Below are 23028 nucleotides of genomic sequence, written 5' to 3'. Positions count from 1 at the left end.
GGTGCCGTGACAGGCAGAAGATGAAGGGTTCGTTCACCTCCCTCCCATACTGGCCGCAGGACACCGCCAGTGCTGCACTCGCCCCGGCCTCAAACCAATGTTCTCATGCTTGATCAGAAAGGAGAAATCTTCCTTCCAGAGGAGAGCATCCTGACCCGGGAAACACTCACGCGGCGAGGCCACGCCCCAGGCCCGTCATTGGAAAAACCAATTCGAGCAAAATGACAGAACCCACTCATTCGCTAGGACACCTCGGGGTTGGTCCAGTCGCCCCGTGTATGTGGATACTGAACAGCAAACCCCCTTTAAAGGAACACTGCTGTAATCCCAGCATTTTGGGAGTCTGAGGTGGGCGGATCACCTGAGATCAGGAGATCGAGACCAGCCTGACCAACATGGAGAAACCCTGTGTCTACTAAAAATACAAAATTAGCTGGGCGTGCTGGCGGGTGCCTGTCATCCCAGCTACTCAGGAAGGCCAAGACAGGAGAATCGCTTGAACCCAGGAGGTGGACGGAGGTTGTGGTGAGCTGAGATCACACCATTGCATTTCAGCCTGGGCAACAAGACTGAAACTCTGTCTCAAATAAAAAAAAAGGAACCCTGTACCCTTGGTCACGTGACGCTGAGGGAGCCAACGGGCGAGGTTAGTGGCAGAGCGCACGCGGCGAACCGGCACCGCGTGCTCAGGGACACAGGCCAGCTCTCATGTTAGTGAGGACCACCAGCCACAGGTACCTGATTAAAATGCTGGCTCACTTCACGTGATAACGAACTCATTGAACTACAGCGCGAAAGCTACAAAACAGCAAGAACACACATAAAACACGGACAAAAGTCAACATGCGCGTCACTGTCCAATCCAAGCCGTCAGTTCCATTTCAAAAGCTTTGTGATGCCATTAGAATCGATATAACCCAAAAGGAAAAAAGCCAGTGTTAGCTTCAGATTCCTGTCTTAACGTAAAGCTGTTACCCCGAAACAACCACTATCTCAGGGGAGGGCTGGGAGGAGAAGTCCAGCCTTGGCCTAAGCCAGCTTCACCTCCTGACACCTCACAATTCAAGACGATTCCATGCTGTTGAGGGGAGGGGACCGGGACTGAGGTGACAACTCAAACCCCTTCACCCTTCCTGAAGCTCCTACATGGTTTTGTTAAAACAAGTGCAATTTTTTTCCCCCAGGAACGCCACCTTTGAGGTGCTCTTGTTTCTAAACTGCCTCTTCCTACCCAGTGCCGCCCTCCATAAAGGAAGAGGCACCTGGACAGTGAGCTGCTGGGGAGGCCTGGGCTGTGGGAGGCCCTGGCGTTGGCACTGCTTACCTCTCCTCCCTGGGAACCCTCAGGCTTAGAGGAGGGGAGTTCAGAGCCAGGGAGTGACGCTGCAGAGCTTAAAACCTGCCAAGAAAAAGAAAAATTGCAGCAACCAAATCCCAGGGAATTTAAGCCTCTCACCCCAGGCCGAAAAATAGGAAGCTGTTCTGGCCTGGGTTGCAAACGCCCTCCTCTTCCACGTCAAGTGCTCCTCAGAGAGAAGTGACAAGAAAGGTGCCTCACACGCGGCTCCAGCCGCACAACCCTGCTGGCTCTGGACCCCCGCAGCTCTCTCCCAGTTGCCTGTGTGCCTATGACAGGCTTGCAATCTGGGGCTACTGTTATTCCCATTTTACAGAGGGGAAAACTGAGGCTTAGAGAGGTGAGTGACTGTTCCATGCTTTACACAGCTGATGAATGGAGAACAGGATTAGGCCCAGGCCTGTCCCACTCCCCCTGTAGAGAGTGCAGTCTGAGCTGCTCTTTTTTTTTTGAGATGGAGTCTCGCTCTGTCGCCCAGGCTGGAGTGCAGTGATGCAATCTCAGCTCACTGCAAGCTCCGCCTCCTGGGTCCAAGCGATTCTTCTGCCTCAGCCTCCTGAGTAGCTGGGATTACAGGCACCTGCCACCACGCCCAGCTAAATTTCGTTTTTAGTAGAGACGGGGTTTCACCATGATGGCCAGGCTGGTCTCGAACTCCTGACCTCAACTGACCCGCCCACCTTGGCCTCCCAAAAAGCTGGGATTACAGGCGTGAGCCACCACTCCCAGCTGGTCAGAGCTGTTCTACTTCACATGGGAGTCATTTGTTTTTTTTTTTTTTGAGACGGAGTCTCGCTCTGTGGCCCAGGCTGGAGTGCAGTGGCCGGATCTCAGCTCACTGCAAGCTCCACCTCCCGGGTTTATGCCATTCTCCTGCCTCAGCCTCCCGAGTAGCTGGGACTACAGGCGCCCGCCACCTCGCCCGGCTAGTTTTTTGTATTTTTTAGTAGAGACGGGGTTTCACCGTGTTAGCCAGGATGGTCTCGATCTCCTGACCTCGTGATCCGCCCGTCTCGGCCTCCCAAAGTGCTGGGATTACAGGCTTGAGCCACCGCGCCCGGCCCCTTTGTTATTTTTTTTTTTTGGATGAACATATACTTAACTTTTATTATTGGTAGATAATTTCTCTTTAACTTAGAGTAATTTTATTTTTTCCAATTTTAAAAATTGTAAAATACACATACCATAAAATTTGCCACTTTAATCATTTTTAAGTTTTAAGCACATTCGCCGTGCTGAGCAATCATCACCGTCACCATCCCCAGATCTCCGTCTTCCCAAACAGCTCTGTCCCGCCTGGCACCATGCATTCTACCTGCCGTCTCGATCATACACAAGTGTGAGGCATTTAAGACGGAACACTCTCTGCGTACACACTGGGTACTGACTTGCAGAAGGCAAGGCCCTATCTGGCAGGATGGGGAGGTGACTCCTCACTGGGCACCCTTCCCCTCTTTCCCACCGCAGCCACTCACCTTGGGCTCTGGGGCAGGCTCTAGATTGGCCAGGCCCCTAGCTGGTGCAGGCCCTTCCCTGCCAGTCCCGTCTGGAGGCTGTGGTTCTTCTGCATCTGGGGATGAGAGAGTGAGGAGGCCATGATTCCGTCCAGAACATCCCTGGGGTCTCACTGAAGACACCCAGAGAGGAAGAGAGTTTCGTGCTGCACACACGGCACACTCACGCAGAAACAGGCAAATCATAAAAAAACCACAAACCAACCCCAGGCTCCCTGCGTGCTGACCAGGTCATTCTTTTAACAGGACATTTAGGAGACCCACAGAAAGAGGGTCAAAGGTCAGGAGACTGGGGCTGGTGCTTGTGCCGCCTACCTGGGCTCGGCACAAACAAGTTGGAAGGAATCGGGAGTGGCGCGAGTGGAGCGACAAAGTCCGCAGGAGCAAGAGCCGGCTCGTTCCGCTGGGTCCCACTCGGGTTCAGGACATCCACGTAGCGAGCTCTGCTTCCGGCTACAAAGGGGAGGGAAGCAAATTGAGGTGAACGCACCAGGCGGCCTCCAGTGCTCACTGTGTCAGAGCAAAAGCACGCAGGGACATGCTGGAAGCCACGTCGTGGCCCAACCCTGACGAGGACACCTTTCTACACGCAGATGTGTTTTGGCTTTTGGCCTTGGGGTGGTTCCCTATCTCACCCCGCTGTGGCACAGGCCCTCTGCTTCTGCACGGACATGGCTGTGCCTACAGCTTGTCAATGCAGACGGCTGTGGAGCCACGTAATGCTCTGGAGAGCTGCGCTCGTCCCCAAGGCTTCCTCCTCGTGACACCAGCGTTACCTTCCACGGTGTGACACCCATCACCTCCTCCCCACGCACAACAGCTACACGCTGGCCTCTCTCGGAGAGTTAGTCGTTCAAGCAAGCTCCCACTCCAAGGCCACCCTTACCTGCTCTTCTAGAGAACATGTTCACCGGGGCTCCAGGAGGCCCTGCGAGACCCGGCGGCGCAGCCTGCACAGCCTTGGGCAGCGAGGTTGGAGGCGGGGGCGGGGCTTTCTTCTGCAGAGAGAAACGCAGCTTCAGACACGCACTGCACTGCGTGCACCAGAAACCCACTGGGACGGCAGTCAGGACGCTCCACAGGGAGCAGCAGCCGCCCAAATAGCACAGGGCCGCACGAAGCTGTTCCCTCCACTCACACCTCACACCCAGCGGGAACTAAAATGACAATGTACCTCCTCTTCTGGCTCATTCAAATTCACCCACTGGTTTTTCTTCTCATCCCAAACAATCTGCCAAGATTTTAAAAAGAAAAAAGGTCAGTAGACTGAAGCTAAACAGAATTAGAATCTGATTAATGATGACACTTCAAAACTTCAGGAAACACCTACTCAGGTCTGCTCTGAAAGTGAGAGAAAAATCATTACAGTTCCTCGGACATCCCGTGCCGTATTCGACAGCACTCACCGATTTGTTCTTGTCATCTGGCAAATAAGCTTCTGTCTTTTTCTTCCCAGGTAGCCAACGAGAGAACCAGGATTCACCCTAAATATAAAAACCACAAGAAAAACTTTGAAAACACTACGTTCCATGAAATCAGCCAGAGGCAAAAAGACAAATTCTACAGGACACACTTCTGTGAGGCCCCAGAGTCACCAGATCCACAGAGACACCAGGGGAATGGAGGTGGGAGGGAACCGGGAGTTGTTGCTCCGTTTCAAGGGGACAGAGTTTCTGTTTGGGAAGGTGAGAATGGGAAGGTGAGAAAGTTCTGGAAATGGATGGTGGTGATGGTAACACAACAGTGTGGATGTACTCAGTGCCACAGAACTGTGCACTCAGAAAATGGTTAAAATGGTGCATTTTGTTATGTGTATTTTACTGTAAATTTAAATAGGTCAGAACAGTAACGTGCCTTCATGAGCTTTTTACGTCTGAACACTGAGAAAGCTTCCGACATCCTGCCCTTTGAGAAGTGGAAGGCAGGCTGTCCAAGTCAGCGTGTGTCAGAGGCAGACACGGCCCCTCTGTGTTTCCCATGCGTGGAGAATTTGGTTATTAGGAAAATTTACTTTATTCTTCACATGATGCACTTCATTTTCGTTTGTTTGTTTGTTGAGACAGAGTCTTGCTCTGTTGCCCAGGCTGGAGTGCAATGGCGCGATCTTGGTGCACCGCAACCTCTGCCTCCTGGGTTCAAGCAGTTCTATGCCTCAGTCTCCCGGGTAGCTGGGATTACAGGCGCCCACCACTATGCACAGCTAATTTTGTATTTTTTTTTTTTTTTGAGACGGAGTCTCGCTCTGCCGCCCAGGCTGGAGTGCAGTGGCTGGATCTCAGCTCACTGCAAGCTCCGCCTCCCGGGTTCACACCATTCTCCTGCCTCAGCCTCCCGAGTAGTTGGGACTACAGGCGCCCGCCACCACGCCCGGCTAGTTTTTTGTATTTTTTAGTAGAGACGGGGTTTCACTGTGTTAGCCAGGATGGTCTCGATCTCCTGACCTCGTGATCCGCCCGTCTTGGCCTCCCAAAGTGCTGGGATTACAGGCTTGAGCCACCGCGCCCGGCCTAATTTTGTATTTTTAGTAGAGATTGGGTTTCACCATCTTGGCCAGGCTGATCTTGAACTCCTGACCTCATGATCCACTCGGCCTCCCAGAGTGCTGGTGTGACAGGCGTGAGCTGCCGCGCCCAGCCTCCCAGAGTGCCGGGGTAAAAGATACCATCACAAGTAAAAAGACAATCTACAGATTGGGAGACGATATCACAATCAATACACCTAAGAGGACTTATATCCACAATACAGAAAGGACTCCTGCGAGTCAGTAAGAGATCACCATTAAAGGCCGGGCGCGGTGGCTCACGCCTGTAATCCCAGCACTTTGGAAGGCCGAGGCGGGCGGATCACAAGGTCAGGAGATCGAGACCATGGTGAAACCCCGTCTCTACTAAAAATAGAAAAAAATTAGCCGGGCGCAGTGGCGGGCGCCTGTAGTCCCAGCTACTCGGGAGGCTGAGGCTGGAGAATGGCGTGAACCCGGGAGGCGGAGCTTGCAGTGAGCCGAGATTGCGCCACTGCACTCCAGCCTGGGTGACAGAGCGAGACTCCGTCTCAAAAAAAAAAAAAAAAAAAAGAGATCACCATTAAAAATGGAGAGGAAAGTCAGGTGCGGTGGCTGCAACTGCAGTCCCAGCTATGAGGCGGGAGGATCACTTGGGCCCAGAAGCTTGAGACCAGCCTGGGCAACATAGTGAGACCCCATCTTTATGGGAAAAAAACAACAACAAACAAAAAAATGGATAGAGACTTGAACAAGCACCGCCCCAAAAGGGCAATGAGATGGTAACAGGGACACGAGAAGGTGCCCAGCATCACACCTCGCTGGGGAGATGCAGAGTATAAGCCACAATGAGATGTCATCAGCCCCAGCACAACGGCTAAGTTAAAGAACTGGCACTGCCCAGTATTGGTGAAGACGAGGGATATCTGGGGCCCTTGTCCTCTGCTGCAGGACGTGTGACAAATGTCCAACCAACCAACCAACCATTTCAGACAACTGCTCAGCAGTGTCTCCTAAAGCTGAACACACGCTCGTCCTGCGACCTAAACCCTCCGCTCCTCCGTGCGCACCTAAGGAAAACAAGCACATTCACCAAGAGACTGGCCAGGAGGCTCCCGGGGCCTGAATGCTCCCAGCCCCACACTGAAAGCTGTCCCAAAGTCCACAACTGGGAGAGTCCGTGAGCCAGCGGCAGGCACACACCACAACGACAAAGGAGCGGCTGCCGTCTGGTCCCTTGCGGGTGGGTCTGACAGGTAATGGCCAGAGGGGACCTCTGGGGGCCGGACTGTGTCCCCATGCTGACCTGGGTGGGCTATTATCCTGTTATCCGAAGGCACAAATACATAGACAGTCATCATGCCGTGTGCACTGCAGACACTCGGCTGTTTGTATCAGGAGGCTGTCTGCATGTGTGGTGAATTAAGAGGCCGGCGCTCTGGGAAGCGTGCCTCCTGTCCAGACCCTGCTGGCCGCTGGGCGCACTGGGGGCAGCTGTACTACCTTCTTAGGTTCCTTCGTCTCTTTCTTGGCTGCTTGTCCGGGTCTCTTCGTTTCGGGAGCGGATGGGAGAGACAGAGGTGGCTGCGTGGGGCCCGAGTCGGCACGATCCCACCCTGGGGGGGCCTCTGAGTCTGGCGCCGTCCTCGAGGGGGCCTGTCACAAGGCAACGCAGAACAGGCTATCCTGGGGCTCCTCACACAGCAACCGAAAGACAGCGGGGACGCGCTTCCCCAGGTGTGTTCCTTAAATATGTCACTGAGAGGCCACACGACTCTGGTGCCCAGAGGGAGTCAGGGAGGGGGCTGGGGAGAGCAGCCCCCTGACTGGGCCTCCCGGAGCCTCTGCCTGGCCTGACTAGAGAAAGCCAGCCGCACTTAATAAGCAGCTCCATCTGGGAGCACTCAGCACTCGAAATGCAAATGCGGACCCTCGACGGAGATTCCGGGCTGGAAGAAATGGAGCGTGAGCACACACTGAGGGAAGACTGGCCAGAGTGGGGCGATGCGCATTCGCAAAGATACAATGATTTTTAAAAATATTTATTCCTGGGTCAAGTCCTAGTGTTTAATAGCTCAACCCTCACTTTTACTTTTCCAGGGACACAATATTTTAAAGGGTAAAACACCGAATGCAAGTTCAAACTACAGCAATCGCCTACTAATGGGATGCCCGGGAAGGGCTGGGTATAAGTAAAGAAGGTTCCAGAATGCGGTCTGTATAAAAGCAACCATCTTATACCAAACATGTCTAATCAGATAAATCTCTCTTTCAGGAAAACCAGTGAAAATGTTAGAAATTCTATTGTATTCCAGGATATCTTGTGAGATAAAAAAAATTAGAAAAGAAATTCTACTGTAGAAAAAGAGATGGTCCGGCCGGGCCCGGTGACTCACACCTGTAATCCCAACACTTCGGGAGGTGGAGGCGGGTGGATCACGAGGTCAGGCCCAGCCGGGCCCGGTGGCTCACACCTGTAATCCCAACACTTCGGGAGGCGGAGGCGGGTGGATCACGAGGTCAGGAGTTCAAGATCAGCCTGGCCAAGATGGTGAAACCCCATCTCTACTAAAAATACAAAAAAAAAAAAAAAATGAGCTGGGTGTGGTGGTGGGCGCCTGCAATCCCAGCTACTCGGGAGGCTGAGGCAGAGAACTGCTTAAACCTGGGAGGTGGAGGATGCAGTAAGCCAAGATCGCACCACTGCACTCCAGCCCAGGCAACAGAGTGAAACTCCATCTCAAGAAAAAAAAAAAAGAAAAAAAAAAAAGAAAACGAGATGTCCAGGTGCGGTAGCTCATACCTATAATCCCAGCACTTTGGGAGGCTGAGGCAGGCAGATCACTTGAAGTCAGGAGTTCGAGACTAGCCTGGCTAACATGGCAAAACCCCGTCTCTACCAAAAAATACAAAAATTTAGCCAAGCATGGTGGCACATGCCTGTAGTCCCAGCTACCTGGGAGGCTGAGGCAGGAGAATCGCTTGAACCTGGGAGGCGGAGGTTGCGGTGGACAAGATGGCGCCACTGCACTTCAGCTTGGGTGACAGAATGAAACTATGTCTTAGGGTAAAAAAAAAAAAAGGTCAGGCTTGGTGGCTCACACCCGTAATCCCAGCACTTTGGGAGGCCGAGGTGGGCAGATCACTTGAGCTCAGGAGTTCAAGACCAGCCTGGCCAACATGATGAAACCCCATCTCTACTAAAAATACAAAAATTAGCTGGGCGTGGTGGCACATGCCTGTAATCCCAGCTACTTGGGAGGCTGAGGCAGAGAACTGCTTGAACCTGGGAGGTGGAGGTTGCGGTGAGCCGAGATTGCGCCACTGCACTCCAGCCTGGACAACAGAGCGGGATGCCATCTCAAAAATACAAAAAGAAAAAGAGATGCAGAAATCAGAGAAAGTGCCCATTTTGGAAGAATTAAAAATAATAAGGGGACTTCATGATATCTGGGTATTTCTTCTACTTAAAGTAACTTTTTATGCTACTGAATTCTCTTTCCCGTCTTTCCCTACCAGCGTTTTCACCAACTCTTCATATTTTAAGGATGAAAGCTATTTAGAAGCACTTCCGCTTTAAGAAACAATTTTAGAAACAATTTCATAGTCCTCACTACCATCCTCCTACTTACAACTCAGCAAGGAGTCTGGGTGCCCACTCGATGAACTTTATGGAAAACAAATAGTTTAAGAAAATGTGACAAAGTACCAGAGTAGCAAATTTTCCACCAAAATTTTCTTCGCTTAGCTCGGAAAGGGAGTTTCCAACAGGTGCCTCCGGCGGCACGATCCCTGTCAACGGGAAAGAGAGCAACTGTGATCTCGGTCACGAGGCGGCGGGACGTGTGTGCGGCACACAGATCAACAGGCACACCGCCTTCCCACCCAGCTACCGCCACACCAGCATGGTTTGCAGAAACCAAGACTGAACATCGTCCCACATGTGTGCACACTCTTTTATTTTTAAAGCTAGGCCTGTGTTTTGCTTTGTCCATATATACACATATAGACATAGGCACAGACCAGGGACAAGATCCACCAAATCAACTTCCAGACAGAAGTTCATGACCTGCCCCTGTCTGTCTCACCAGGCGGTCAGGAGGGTCTGAAGACAGATCCCAGGAGACCCATGGCCACCGTGCCCTGCCCCAGATGGCCATTTAGGCTTCTTATCATAACAAAAAGCCAAGTCACAAAAGAAACTGGCATTAACACTACTATCGTAGTGAGACTCTGAACCCATCCAGTCTGTAACTTCCAGAATGTTTGGTCTACATTAAGACAAGTAACGGGCCGGGCGCGGTGGCTCAAGCCTGTAATCCCAGCACTTTGGAAGGCCGAGGCGGGTGGATCACGAGGTCAGGAGATCGAGACTATCCTGGCTAACACGGTGAAACCCCATCTCTACTAAAAATACAAAAAACTAGCCGGGCATGGTGGCGGGCGCCTGTAGTCCCAGCTACTCGGGAGGCTGAGGCGGGAGAATGGCGTGAACCCGGGAGGCGGAGCTTGCAGTGAGCCGAGATCACGCCACTGCACTCCAGCCTGGGAGACACAGCGAGACTCCGTCTCAAAAAAAAAAAAAAAAAAAAGACAAGTAACGTAAGTTGTTTCAAGCTCAAATAACTTCAATCTCTTCCACCAATCCCCACAAACACCACCCCCAGTGCTGCTTCTGCTCTCAAGACAGCATCTCTGCAGCCCCACCTGGGTCTGGGCTCCTGGCTTCCTGGAGCAAGTGTCTCCTTTCCTGCAGAGGCGGCACACCAGGCGGGAGGCCAGGCCCCGGGCACAGCGCTGCAGGATCAGGCCTGGAGGGCTCCGGGAAGCCAAGTGCGGACCCTGGGGTCACACAGCCAGGACCCGGCTCCAGGGACCCCGGGGGCAGGGGCACTGGGAACATTGGCACCCTGGCAGGACTGGCCAACGGGCCGTCAGGGAGCGTCTGCGGAGCTGCATGGGAACAATGGAGAAGAGGCTGGGGTTACTGAGGGTAGCTTGAGTCACTGGAAGGAGCTGATACTCAACATGTTTATGACAAGTGATTTTGTACAGCCCCGTTTCTGTTACAAGGGAGGCCCAACAGAGCAAAGAGCCCTGAAATCACCACTGTACCGAACCATCAGTGGTTTGGAGAAAAGCAGAATATTCACTTTCTTTTCCAGGGGTGGGGGCAGGAGGAACACTGTGTCAGAGCACCACGTGGGCTCCTGGGCATGGCCCAGCCCAAACGCAAGCCCACAGTGACCATCTGGCACAGAGTTCTGCTAGACTCGAGTCCCCTCCTCCATGGTCAGTGGTCAAACATGCCACTCATTAATTCATTCATTCTTCCAACTCGACATAAAACCTGGGAGGGCTGCTGCCTGCCAGCACCATGCTGGGCCCTGGATGCTTCAAGAACAAAAGAAATGCTGGGTGCTCACAGGAGTCAGGACAGGTGAACTGAGTAAGAAGAGCAAACGCTAAGGAGAGTAATCAACCAAGACGTGGTAACGGTGTCTGAGGACGAAGCAGAGTGGACATCAGGCAGGGAGGGTGGACAGCGAGGCAGTGGGCCCAAATCAGGAGTGTGGCTGGTCCATAGCATGGGAGTGGACACAGCACCAGGGCAGGAGGGCTTAGGGCTGACCCCAGAGGGCCTGTGGCCACTATGAAGACCCTGGCTTGTCTTCAGGTGAGATGGAGACCCTGGAGGGTCTGGGGAAGAAGCAGGAGGCGAGCAGTAAGGAGCCATGCTAATCCAGGCATGCGGCCCTGCGTGCAGGCTGTGCTGGTGAGGTTCACTGACGAAGGAAGCCAAGGAGCATGTGAGAGGAGGGCATCTGGACTTGACTCCCTGCAGCTCTGGGCTGGCCCTTCCCCCCATGGGGCTGACTGGGAGAAGCAGGCTGCAGAGGAGCACAGCCGAGGGTGCTGCCCAGACACGGTGTGGCTGAGGCTCCCGAAGAAGCAAGCAGGGAGGCTGAGCAGGCAGCGGGCACTCAGGGCAGTGTCGCCAGCACATGGGTATTTATGGACATGGAAAGCCATGAGCCTCCATCTCAGCAGGGCAGGAAGCATGAAGGGAAGAAGGGAGGAGACTGAGGAGACCCACAACCACCGTGGTGGTGCGAGACGCTGCCTCAAACAGTCTGCATCTGAAAGCGGTTCTGCAGGAGGCAAGGGCGCAGACCACAGCTCAGCCAGCAGGAAGCCGGGGCCTGTCCAAGGGCAGCAGCCGCGCACCTGGGCTCACCTGAGGGCAGCAGCCGCACGCTGGGGCTCGAGTGCTCAGGGCTCGGCGCAGGCATGGCCAGCAGCGGGTTGGCGATCCCCAGGGCCGCTGGCTGACTGAGTCCTGCCCCGTCCTGCTCCACCTCGGAGCTCGGCGTGCCGGGACACTGCTGCGGGAAGGCTCCGTCCTGATGCCATACTCCAGCCCCCTCCTGAGGGAGAACAAGGCCTGCCCTGTGGAAGCCACCTGTGGCCGCACGGCAGCGCCGCCCGCCCGCCACCACCATGCTTGCTGTCTCCCTACTTCAGGACAGGAGGCACTCAACGCCCTTTCTGGGGAATTGGGGAATTCTCATAGGCACACATATGCAGTTATACTGTCTTTAGATACATACTTTCAGTGTGGACATAACAGGGACAGAAGCCACCTTACCAGATGCCTCTGGGCCACCCCAAGCCAAGGCTGTACCTTGATCTGCTGCTCCACCTGCTGCAGGTGAACCAGCCACGTGGGTGCGGCCAAGGACTCCTCTTCCGGCTTCTCTTTCAGCTGGGGATCGAAGAGTCGTAACTGGGAAGCCATCTAGACATGGGCAAAAATCAGAGGCCCCTGTCACCACCAGGTGATGGCAAGTGAGCCGTCTTCAAAATGTCCAGGCAATGCAGCTTCAGTGTTTACTGGGGATAAAGTCTAATTAGCTGCATACATGTTTCTAGTATGTGCTTAGGTGACATACACGGGATGCTGGGCGACTGTGGGAAGTTGCTGTAGACGACCTCTTGGCCCACGGGCACCGGGTCGGCAGCGCTGGGCACCCCCTGGAACACGCCTGGCCCGAGACTACCACCTGACCATGTGGACCTGACTCAGTAAGAGCTGCACTCCCAGGTAATGTCTGCAAGCTTTCATCGGGAATGTGGGAGACGCAAAGCAGGGCAGAAGGGGGCAGAACACAAGTTTGACCATGTGTTCATAACCACTGAGGCGGGGGATGAGCACCTAAGGATTCATCAATGACTCTCTGAACTTTGAAATGGGTCTAAAAATGTCCCTAATACATTTTTTGGGTATCCCATGAGCACGTTCTCACAAATGGAACTACCGACGAGAGATGAAGATCCTGGGGCAACACGGGCGCCGCCTACACCTATCCCGTGGCACCTCCCATACTCTCTGCCAGTCACACCTCCTCCGTTTTACAGGGGAAGAAACTGAGGCTTGCAACAGTGCAGCCAGGACTCAAACAAAGGCTGCTGGACTCTGGACACTTAAGCTATCAACCACCAGACTAAATTTCCTCAAAATAAGAACATCCTGACTGGGCATGGTGGCTGACACCTGTAATCCCAGCACTTTGGGGGGCCAAGGCAGATGCATGCATCACTTGAGGTCACGAGTTCGAGACCAGCCTGGCCAACATGGTGGAACCCCATCTCTACTAAAAATACAAAAAATTGGTCAATCGTGGTGCCTGTAATCTCAGCTACTTGGGAGGCTGAGGCAGGAGCATCGCTTGAATCTGGGAGGTGGAGGCTGCAGTGAGCCGAGATCGCACCAAACTGCACTCCAGCCTGGGTGACAGAGTGAGACTCTATTTCAATAAAAAAAGAATATCCTGGGCTGGGCGCGGTGGCTCAAGCCTGTAATCCAGCACTTTGGGAGGCCGAGGCGGGTGGATCACGAGGTCAGGAGATCGAGACCACGGTGAAACCCCCTCTCTACTAAAAATACAAAAACTTAGCCGGGCGCGGTGGTGGGCGCCTGTAGTCCCAGCTACTCGGGAGGCTGAGGCAGGAGAATGGCGTGAACCCAGGAGGCGGAGCTTGCAGTGAGCCGAGATTGCACCACTGCACTCCAGCCTGGGCCACAGAGCGAGACTCCGAGACTCCGTCTCAAAAAAACAAAAACAAAAACAGTATCCTACAGACAGTTTCTTCTGATTATGAAACTCGCACCAAGGTTCTGTGCTGGCACGTGGTGCCTGAGAGTCCCCAGACTAAGACGCAAAACACGAAGCCATTCAGAGATCTTCATCTGCCCAAGAGGCAGGTTCTGAGCGTCTACCACAACGCGCATCTGAACCATCGCCACCCCCACGCCCGGGGGCTCTGGCAAGCCCTCCTTCCCTGCAGTCAGCACGGCATCCTGAGGACCGGCGCCGGGGGCAGCACCTGCACAAGCTGGCTGATCAGCACTGGGGAGTACAGGTGCGGCTGCGTCAGGATGCTCTTCGAGATGGCCTCACAGTAGTGGAAGGCTTGCGTGGCCAGCCCCATTTCCGCCAGGCGGCAGGAGTAGATGAACTTAAACACCTGAAACGACAGAAACCTTGCTGCCCCGCGGCTCCCCTGCTTCCGAGCATCGCGGATGGACAAAGCCTCACGCTGCCCCGGGGCTCCCCTGCGTCCGAGTATCGCGGATGGACAAAGCCTTGTGCTGCCCGGGGGCTCCACTGCATCCGAGCATCACCGACGGACAAAGCCTCGCGCTGCCCCGGGGCTCCCCTGCGTCCGAGCATCGTGGTTGGACAAAGCCTCGCGATGCCCCGGGGCTCCCCTGAGTCCGAGTATCACCGAAGGACAAAGCCTCGCGCTGCCCCGGGGCTCCCCTGCGTCCGAGTATCGCGGATGGACAAAGCCTTGCGCTGCCCGGGGGCTCCCCTGAGTCCGAGCATCACCGACGGACAAAGCCTTGCACTGCCCTGGGGCTCCCCTGAGTCCGAGTATCACCGAAGCACAAAGCCTCACGCTGCCCCGGGGCTCCCCTGCGTCCGAGTATCCTGGTTGGACAAAGCCTCGTGCTGCCCCGCGGCTCCCCTGCGTCCGAGCATCACTGATGGACAAAGCCTCGCGCTGCCCGGGGGCTCCCCTGCGTCCGAGTATCGTGGTTGGACAAAGCCTCGTGCTGCCCCGCGGCTCCCCTGCGTCCGAGCATCACTGATGGACAAAGCCTCGCGCTGCCCGGGGGCTCCCCTGCGTCCGAGTATCGTGGTTGGACAAAGCCTCGTGATGCCCCGCGGCTCCCCTGCGTCCGAGCATCACTGATGGACAAAGCCTCGCGCTGCCCCGGGGCTCCCCTGCGTCCGAGCATCACTGATGGACAAAGCCTCGCGCTGCCCGGGGGCTCCCCTGCGTCCGAGAGTCACCCTGGAAGCTGTGGACTCTTCTGGACGCTTCACTCATCATGTCTCCCACCCACCACGCCCGCCGACCACAGTCCTAGTCCCTGTTCCCTGAAGGATTTCAAGAGCAAAGTAAGTGACTAAGCTGGGAAGAAACCCACCCTGCTTTCCCCGCCAACCCCTTTCATGGCGCCACTCGGCTCTCACAGCCACAACACCCCAAGAGCACGGCAGGAAGACCACTGCCTTCCGTGCAGCTCCAGCTGCCCACAGGCATTCTCTAGATACTTTTTTTTTTTTTTTTTTTTTGACCGGGTCTCACTTTGTCACCCAGTCTAGAGTGCAGTGGCACAATCCAGCTCACTGCAGCCTCAATCTCCTGGGCTCAAGCGATCCTCCCACTTCAGCCTCTGAGGAGCTGGAAACACAGGCGCATGCTGCCATGCCTGGCTAATTTTTGTTTTTTTTTTTTTTTTGGTAGAGACAGGGTGTCATTACGTTGCCAGGCTGGTCTCTAATTCCTGAGCTCAGGTAATCCACCCACCTTGGCCTCCCAAAGTACTGGGATTACAGGCATGAGCCACCATGCCCAGCCTCTCTCTATGTATATTTTATACACACCACCCCCATACTGCATCAGAGAATACCTCCCTCAAATATTACAAACAGCTCATACGGCCGGGCGCGGCGGCTCACACCTGTAATCCCAGCACTTTGGGAGGCCGAGGCAGGCAGATCACGAGGTCAGGAGATCGAGACCATCCTGGCTAACACGGTGAAACCCCGTCTCTACTAAAAATACAAAAATTAGCCGGGTGCGGTGGTGGGCGCCTGTAGTCCCAGCTACATGGGAGGCTGAGGCAGGAGAATGGTGTGAACCCAGGAGGCCGAGTTTGCAGTGAGCCGAGATTGCACCACTGCGCTCCAGCCTGGGCGATAGAGTGAGACTCCGTCTCAAAAAAAAAAAAAACAAAAAAATTAGCACGGCATGGTGGTGCTGCCTGTAGTCCCCGCTACTCTGGAGGCCAAGGGAAATGGCTGAAGCCTGGGAGTGATCAAAGCAGAGTGCACTCCAGCCTGGGCAACGAGTGAGACCCTGTCTCCTTAAAAAAAAAAAAAAAAAAGCTCATGAAAATAACTGAAATCAAATGCAAACGGAAAGCCTCAATTCAATGTGATCTAGTTTTTTAGCATTTTAGATCAAATGTCTTCTCAAGATCCTCCCCGAAAAAACTCACATCATTTTTTTCCATAAGAACTCAAAAAATCTAAGTAGCCAAAAGCTTGTTAGCACTGAGCGCCTGCCCACCCATGACAGCTGCAGGCTGGCAGCACCTGCTTACCTGGAAACTAGGCAGGGGGCAGGTCTGGGCACCCAGGGACTGGGCGTACTCATAGGCTTCCGTCCTCTGGATTGCTTCATTGGTTGCGAACTTTAAGAATGGCAAACTGTAGAGGAAGCGAATTATTTTGATTTGAAAAACATGGCCAATTATTAGCAGAGTCAACCTCAGAGCAGGTCATCCAGAAGTGTGTCCCACCATGTGACAAATCAAGACATGATTCTGTCCATTTCTGAATTAACTAAAGGAGAAGGATTTCGTCTTACTTTTAAAGGAAAACTTACAGGACTACACTGACTTGCTTCTTTACCTGTGATTTGATCCAATTAAGACAAGCTTTGTAGTTTTCTTCGTATAAACACCAAATCCAACCTGGGCCATAAGGTAGCAAAAGTGGGCCGCGTCTAAGAGGCCCTTCGAAGCTGGAGAGACACGAGAACCAGGCGGAGTCTCAGTGACTGCGGATGCCCGCGGAAGTCAAGCATGTGCACAGAAGGCACTAGAGACGCGAGCTGGACCAAGAAGGCCGGGTTCTTGTGATTTCTGCCAATGCCACAGACAACCGGGCCTTCGGTGCTCCATCCATGACGCCTGATGCCCATCTCCACCCCTGACCTACCCAGAGTGTCGCCCATGGTAGCCATCGTCCTGGACTCGACATCCATATTGTTGTTCAAGTTGGACAAGACCATGGCAAGGTGCGGCCTCCAGTCTCCCCATTTCTCGTCTCCACAGCACTAACATGAGGAAAAACAAAACGAAGCCTCATCCCTGGAAGCCAGCACCGTTTCAATTCCACGCAGCTGGGCTCACCAGCACGAGGAGGCACCTCACGGCCTGTGACAGCATCACCCATGAGCAAACTCCACACAGGCAGTGGAGCCTGTGCGAGCCACCAGGCAGTGCCACTCACCGTAGACGCGGCGGGCATCCGCCCGGACATGAGCTGGTAGACTGTCTGCAGAGGGTCGTTGATTGGGAGGCTGTTGGCAAACCTGGGCAGACATAAACACAGAAAGACCCCACGCTGGCTCAGCTAAAAGAAAAAGTCCGGCCGGGCGCGGTGGCTCATGCCTGTAATCCCAGCACTTTGGGAGGCCGAAGCGGGCGGATCACCTGAGGTCAGAAGTTAGAGACTAACATGGAGAAACCCGTCTCTACTAAAAATACAAAAATCAGCTGGGTGTGGTGGCATGCACCTGTATTCCCAGCCACTCAGGAGGCTGAGGCAGGAGAATCGCTTGAACCCAGGAGGCAGAGGTTGCAGTGAGCTGGGATCGTGCCACTGCACTCTAGCCTGGGCGACAGAGCAAGTCTCCATCTCAAAAAAATAAATAAATAAAATAGTAATAAACTAAATTAAAAAAAAAAAACCAGACCTCAGCCCTCTGATGTAATGATTAGACTTATATTTCACTTAGGCAAAGTACACATATCTCAGTATTTTATTTTTCTTTCCCTATCTCAATATTAAAAAAAAAAAAAAAAAAGCTGTAAAAGATAAGTCCAGGTGTGGTGGCTCACGCCTGTAATCCCAGCACTTTCAGAAGGTCAAGGTGGGCAGATCCCTTGAGGCCAGGAGTTTGAGACCAGCCTGGCCAACATGGCAAAACCCCATCTCTACTAAAAATACAAAAAATTAGCTGGGTGTGGTGGTGGATGCCTGTGGTCCCAACTACTTGGGAGGCCAAGGCGTGAGGATCACTTGAACCTGGGAGGCAGGGGTTACGGTGAGCTGAGACTGCGCCACTGCACGCCAGCCTGGGCAACAGAGCAAAACTCAAAATTTAAAGAAAAAGCTATAAAAGATGGAGACTAGGCCGGGTGCAATGGCTAACGCCTATAATCCCAGCACTTTGGGAGGCCAAGGCGGGCGGATCACAAGGTCAGGAGATCAAGACCATCCTGGCTAACACGGTGAAACCCCGTCTCTACTAAAAATACAAAAAAACTTAGTTGGGCATGGTGGCGGGCGCCTGTAATCCCAGCTACTCGAGAGGCTGAGGCAGGAGAATGGCGTGAACCTGGGAGGCAGAGCTTGCAGTGAGCCGAGATCACGCCACTGCACTCCAGCCTGGGCAACAGAGCAAGACTCTGTCTCAAAAAAAAAAAAAAAAGATGAAGACTAAGGAATTCACTGAGATTTTATGTGAAGTATTAAAAACCATGCGGTTAATAAAAAACTTTTTAAGCTCTCCACAGCACAACCCAAGGAAGCCTGAAGCCAAGGAAGCCCGAGTTCGTGTGGGAGCACAGCACAGTCAAGTGAGATCTGCCTGCCACCTGCCACCTGCCACCAGTGTGGACGCTGCGTGCTGCAGGGAGCCAGCAGGGCTCGCCACTGGACCAGGCCACCGTGGGACTGTACCTGGTCATGACTCGGGCGTGTGTCCGGCTGTCCATCTTACTTGCAAGGAGCAGAGCGTGACCCCACAGGCCATTCTTCATTGCAGACTCCAAAGCATCCTGCAAAAGGCATTCCAGGGGCCTTGGTGAGTTATCGGTGGTGCTCATGTGACATGAGTCAAGACAGGCGACAGGCCATGTGTCCTCACGCAGCAGCAGATACACAAACAACCCAAAGGCCTCAAAAACTTATTCACCATTTGGAGATTAAGACACGTCAGCATTTCACTATTTTCCTGAGTTTCAAAGTCCCTGTGGTAGTGGGTATCTGTAGATATTTGCTGCTTTTATCCATTTTCAGCATAAAACATAAGCACGCTAATCACAAATAGGGCTAACCACACCGCACTGCCCACCACGCCGCCCCGTCCACTGGGAAACACACGCGGGTCAATTCCCCGGTTCTAACAGGAGGCCTCCACGAATATCCGTCAGCACAGACAGTGGCTCCAGTAAGGCAGCCTCCCCTTTCGCCAAAATCATCTAGGGTATAATTTAGGACTTCAGGCTAGGAGGCAAAAATGCTACAGTAGAGGAAGATGTTAATAAAAGCTAACAGGTTACACGACTTCAATCAGTTATAAAACATCCATAATAGACTCATACTGATCAGGCCGGGCGCGGTGGCTCATGCCTGTAATCCCAGCACTTTGGGAGACCAAGGCGGGCGGATTGCTTGAGCCCAGGAGTTCGAGACCAGCCTGGCAACATGGTGAAACCCCGTCTCTACGGAAAAAAAAAAAAAAAGTTAGCCCGGCGTGGCGGCGTGCAGCTGTAGTCCCAGCTACTCAGGAGGCTGAGATGGGAGGATCACTTGAACCCAGGAGGTCGAGGCCGCATTAAGCGGTGATCACGCCACTGCACTCCAGCCTGGGCAAGAGCGAGATTTTGTCTCAAAAAATAAAACTAAAAAAATAAAAGTACTGGCCAAATATGCCCTTTCTGAGTTTATCATGATATAAAAGGACGGAGAGCTCTGGGCCTATCCAATGTCTCTGCTATTCAGGGCCACACATGCCCGTGAGACTGGCCTCTCTCCTGCTTAGCACATCCAAAGCGGACATCATGCGCCCTAGACAGGCCCTCCTGTGAACACACTGTCCCTGCTGCAGTCGCTATGGACCCCCCAATCCCACTGTCCCAGAGCAGGCTCCTGTCTCAGGTCCCCCACCTGCCCTGGTCCCCAGGCTGCTGTGGCCCCAGTCACTGGACGCTATACGCACTGGCTGCTCCCCTGCCCGTGGCCTTTCCATGCACTGCGCCTCTGACAGGCTGGGTGCGTCCTCCCAACTCCCAACGACTTCTGGGCTGTGGACTCGAGCCTGACTTTGTGAGAATGCCAAAACTCGTGTCATGCATGTCTCATCTGAGACTTGGCACACACAGCAGGGACACGGCCCGTGCTCAACACGTGCATTTATTGAATGACTGAAAATTCCATCTGCAGGTCTCCAACACTGGAAATAGTTAGAAGGAAACCCACATGAACACCTCCAGAAGGATGGCATAAAAGAGGCCGGCATCGTTCACGAAACAGCAAGACCCGAAGCCCCACACCGCAGCGCGGACGCTCCCGAGAGGGGCCGTGTCCCTCCCCAACGGCTGCATCGCCCGCACCAGGCCCGACCCAGTGGACACCTGCAGGCGCCAGGTGCCATGATGGGCAGGCGCACCTTCTTACGGCCATACAGCAACAGCTCCCTGAACCGCTCCGTCTCTCTCTCAAGAGAGCTGGCAGCAGCCGTCGGACCACCAGTGAGGAAAGAGAGCTGGGCCTCGCCAGACTCCTCCTCTTCCACCTGCTCCACCGCCTCGTTCGTGAAATCAATCAGGTTTGCTTCATTGGGCGACTTCCCAGGAAGCCACACTGTTCTGTGGTCTCGTAAGAGAAGCTCCGCAATGTCGGTCCCTACCACGGTCTGTTCGGGTCAACAGGAACAGGAAGGAGAACAATGGCTCTCAGGTGAGGACGCATTAGATCATCACGGGGACAAAGCCCCACCCTGGACACAGCCAGACCCACAACTACCCGAAAGGCTGGCAAGGCTGGACTGAAACCTCATCTCATCCCAACCGCATGTTCCCTCTCCCTCCCCACCCAGTCCTCGAGGCTCCCACAGCTGGGCAGGCGGATCTCGCCCTGCTCCGCCAGGAGGCTGAGCATGCAATGCCCAAGACGAAATGAAGACCAGCAGAAAGAAACACTCTAGAAGTAAAAAGACACATACCCCATTCTGTCTGCATAGGAGAACAATAAAATTCCAAAGAAGACTTGCAGACTCTTTGTCAATTAAGTTTTCATTCTGCAAACATTTTATAGCTTTGTTCTGTGCAAAATTAATGACATCCACTTTATGGGTATCGTCTCTGTAGAAAGAACACACAGTGAGCAGTGATGTCTGCAAGGCCGGGCTCGCAAAGAAAAGCCTCAACAAGGAACATACTTGGCCAGGGGTCCCGGGAACGCCCGCATCTCCTCCTGCTCAGACGTGTGCTGCAGCAAGGCCTACGAGGAGAGGGCTGTGGGTCAGCGGCAGCCAGTGCACAGCCACCCTGCTGGCAGGCCGGCCAACCCAGGCACAGATGCTGCACCAGAGAGGAGAGGGTGGCCTGGCCCGCCCGCCCTGCCCCGCCCCACAGCGGGTGAAGGTTCTGTCAAGGCTATTACATGGAACATGGCCTGTGTGGGCCACAGCCATGATTTCAAACTTTATTTTAAGCAGTGAAATCCATTTTTTCTCCCCAAATCCTGAGGCAGAACCCCAATACATGTTACAGAAGCCTGTAGAAGCTGCAGGAAGAGGCGCACGCCAGCCCCACTCACCTCGGCAGCGCCGGGCCCATGTGCCACCCCGCTCCCCTCACCTGGGCAGCACAGGGCCCACCCGCTGCATCTATCACTGAAAAGCAGCAATAAAGCAAACATCCCCAAAATGAGGACAGGAAATGCATATACGATCAAACCACATCTAACACCAAGGCAGACGCTTACAATACTGACTTTTAGGATGACAAAGATACGACCAAACAGAAGAAAAACCCTACACACTGAAAATTCATAGGAATAAACATTTTTCCAAGGACAAGCTCTGTATGTCCAGAGACAAGGTCTGGCAATTGAAGATGACAAACTGCAAAGCACAGAGTTCCCCGGGGCGGCAGAGCAGTGACACCGTGTGCCATTACCTCCATGCTGTGGACCTCCACCAAGGCCGGCTGTCCTTCTGAAGGCAGATTGGGAATCACTTTGATAAGCTGACCGCCAGGGCCAAACCTGGCACAGACATGAGGCACTGAAAATTTTTCAGGAGAAGTTGGTCTTGATGAAACTGCATTTAAGATAAATGGAAAAAGAAACCATCAGCTTGTCACTGTTTGCTGCTTCTGAGCCTAGACTTTCAATGTGCCCACACAGCTGAAATCACCGGTGAGATTTATCATGACAAACTTCCAACTCAAAGTCGGGAATTGTTTAACATCATACTTAAAAGTAGAACTGAAGTGTATGTCAGGAAAAGATAAATGCTGGTATCACTAAGTATGAGAGCTATTCCCTTGCACACTGAGGAAGCTCCTGCGTCACCCTCGCGAGCCGTCCTGAGGCTCCTTTGGCGGCGCGGGCTCCTCCCGGGCCTGGCCGCGCCTGAGCTCCTTCCCTTTCACAAAACCAGATGCAGACTGTGATGACCACACAGCACCCAACAAAAAGGACAGCAAAACACCTCAAGCAAAAAAGAAAATAAGGAGCCAGGCATAGTTGCGCAGGCCTGTGATCCCAGCACTTTGAAAGGATCCAAGGCAGGAGGGCCACCTGACCCCAGGAGATAGCAACCATGACCGCGCCACTGCACTCCAGCCTGGGTGACAGAACGAGACTGTCTCTTAAAAAAATAAATAAATAAATCAGCCGGGCGCGGTGGCTCAAGCCTGTAATCCCAGCACTTTGGGAGGCCGAGACGGGTGGATCACGAGATCAGGAGATCGAGACCATCCTGGCTAACATGGTGCAACCCCATCTCTACTAAAAATTACAAAAAAACTAGCCGGGCGAGGTGGCAGGTGCCTGTAGTCCCAGCTACTCGCGAGGCTGAGGCAGGAGAATGGCGTAAACCTGGGAGGCGGAGCTTGCAGTGAGCCGAGATCCGGCCACTGCACTCCAGCCTGGGCGACAGAGCGAGACTCCGTCTCAAAAAAATAAAAATAAAAATAAAAATAAATAAATAAATAAATGAAAAAATGTTGTTAACTGAAACAATACTTTACAAAAGTAAGGCCGGGCACAGTGACTCACACCTGTAATCTGAGCATTTGGAAGATGGAGGACGGATCACTTGAGGTCAGGAGTTTGAGACCAGCCTGGCCAACGTGGCAAAACCCCGTCTCGACTAAAAATACAAAAATTAGCCGTGCATGGTGGCAAACACCTGTAGTCCCAGCTACTCGGGAGGCTGAGGCAGGAGAATTGTTTGAACCCGATGCAGAAGTTGCAGTGAGCCGAGATTGCATCACTGCACTCCAGCCTGGGAGACAGGGTAAGACTCCATCTCAAAAAAAAAAAAAAAAGGAAACT

The 23028-nt window shown here is 53.5% G+C and overlaps 1 protein-coding gene across 10 annotated transcripts in view; it reads right to left on the bottom strand.

The window, feature by feature from the left end:
- SEC16A (SEC16 homolog A, endoplasmic reticulum export factor) overlaps positions 1 to 23028 on the bottom strand; it is a 46159-nt gene that overhangs the window by 5009 nt on the left and 18122 nt on the right. For 3 of the 10 annotated variants that reach the window (XM_015116357.3, XM_015116354.3, XM_077967085.1), the window contains 22 exons: positions 21645 to 21787; positions 20903 to 20964; positions 20687 to 20825; positions 20132 to 20377; positions 18421 to 18518; positions 16966 to 17047; positions 16672 to 16789; positions 16363 to 16474; positions 16053 to 16158; positions 13760 to 13900; positions 12057 to 12170; positions 11610 to 11799; positions 10079 to 10324; positions 9081 to 9163; positions 6875 to 7027; positions 4278 to 4355; positions 4046 to 4102; positions 3758 to 3869; positions 3187 to 3324; positions 2833 to 2927; positions 1325 to 1399; positions 739 to 798 (listed from right to left, as the gene is read on the bottom strand). In XM_015116357.3, the coding sequence (XP_014971843.3) occupies positions 739 to 798; positions 1325 to 1399; positions 2833 to 2927; positions 3187 to 3324; positions 3758 to 3869; positions 4046 to 4102; positions 4278 to 4355; positions 6875 to 7027; positions 9081 to 9163; positions 10079 to 10324; positions 11610 to 11799; positions 12057 to 12170; positions 13760 to 13900; positions 16053 to 16158; positions 16363 to 16474; positions 16672 to 16789; positions 16966 to 17047; positions 18421 to 18518; positions 20132 to 20377; positions 20687 to 20825; positions 20903 to 20964; positions 21645 to 21787 (2648 nt within the window). The remainder of the gene's footprint in view (positions 1 to 738; positions 799 to 1324; positions 1400 to 2832; positions 2928 to 3186; positions 3325 to 3757; positions 3870 to 4045; positions 4103 to 4277; positions 4356 to 6874; positions 7028 to 9080; positions 9164 to 10078; positions 10325 to 11609; positions 11800 to 12056; positions 12171 to 13759; positions 13901 to 16052; positions 16159 to 16362; positions 16475 to 16671; positions 16790 to 16965; positions 17048 to 18420; positions 18519 to 20131; positions 20378 to 20686; positions 20826 to 20902; positions 20965 to 21644; positions 21788 to 23028) is intronic. The other 7 variants (XM_077967083.1, XM_077967088.1, XM_077967087.1 and 4 more) reach the window with 3 other exon arrangements.

This window comes from Macaca mulatta, chromosome 15, assembly GCF_049350105.2.
Source record: "Macaca mulatta isolate MMU2019108-1 chromosome 15, T2T-MMU8v2.0, whole genome shotgun sequence".
NCBI classification, from domain to species: domain Eukaryota; kingdom Metazoa; phylum Chordata; class Mammalia; order Primates; family Cercopithecidae; genus Macaca; species Macaca mulatta.
Note: the sequence above shows the minus strand (reverse complement) of the source record. Positions and strands in the feature narration are given on the sequence as shown.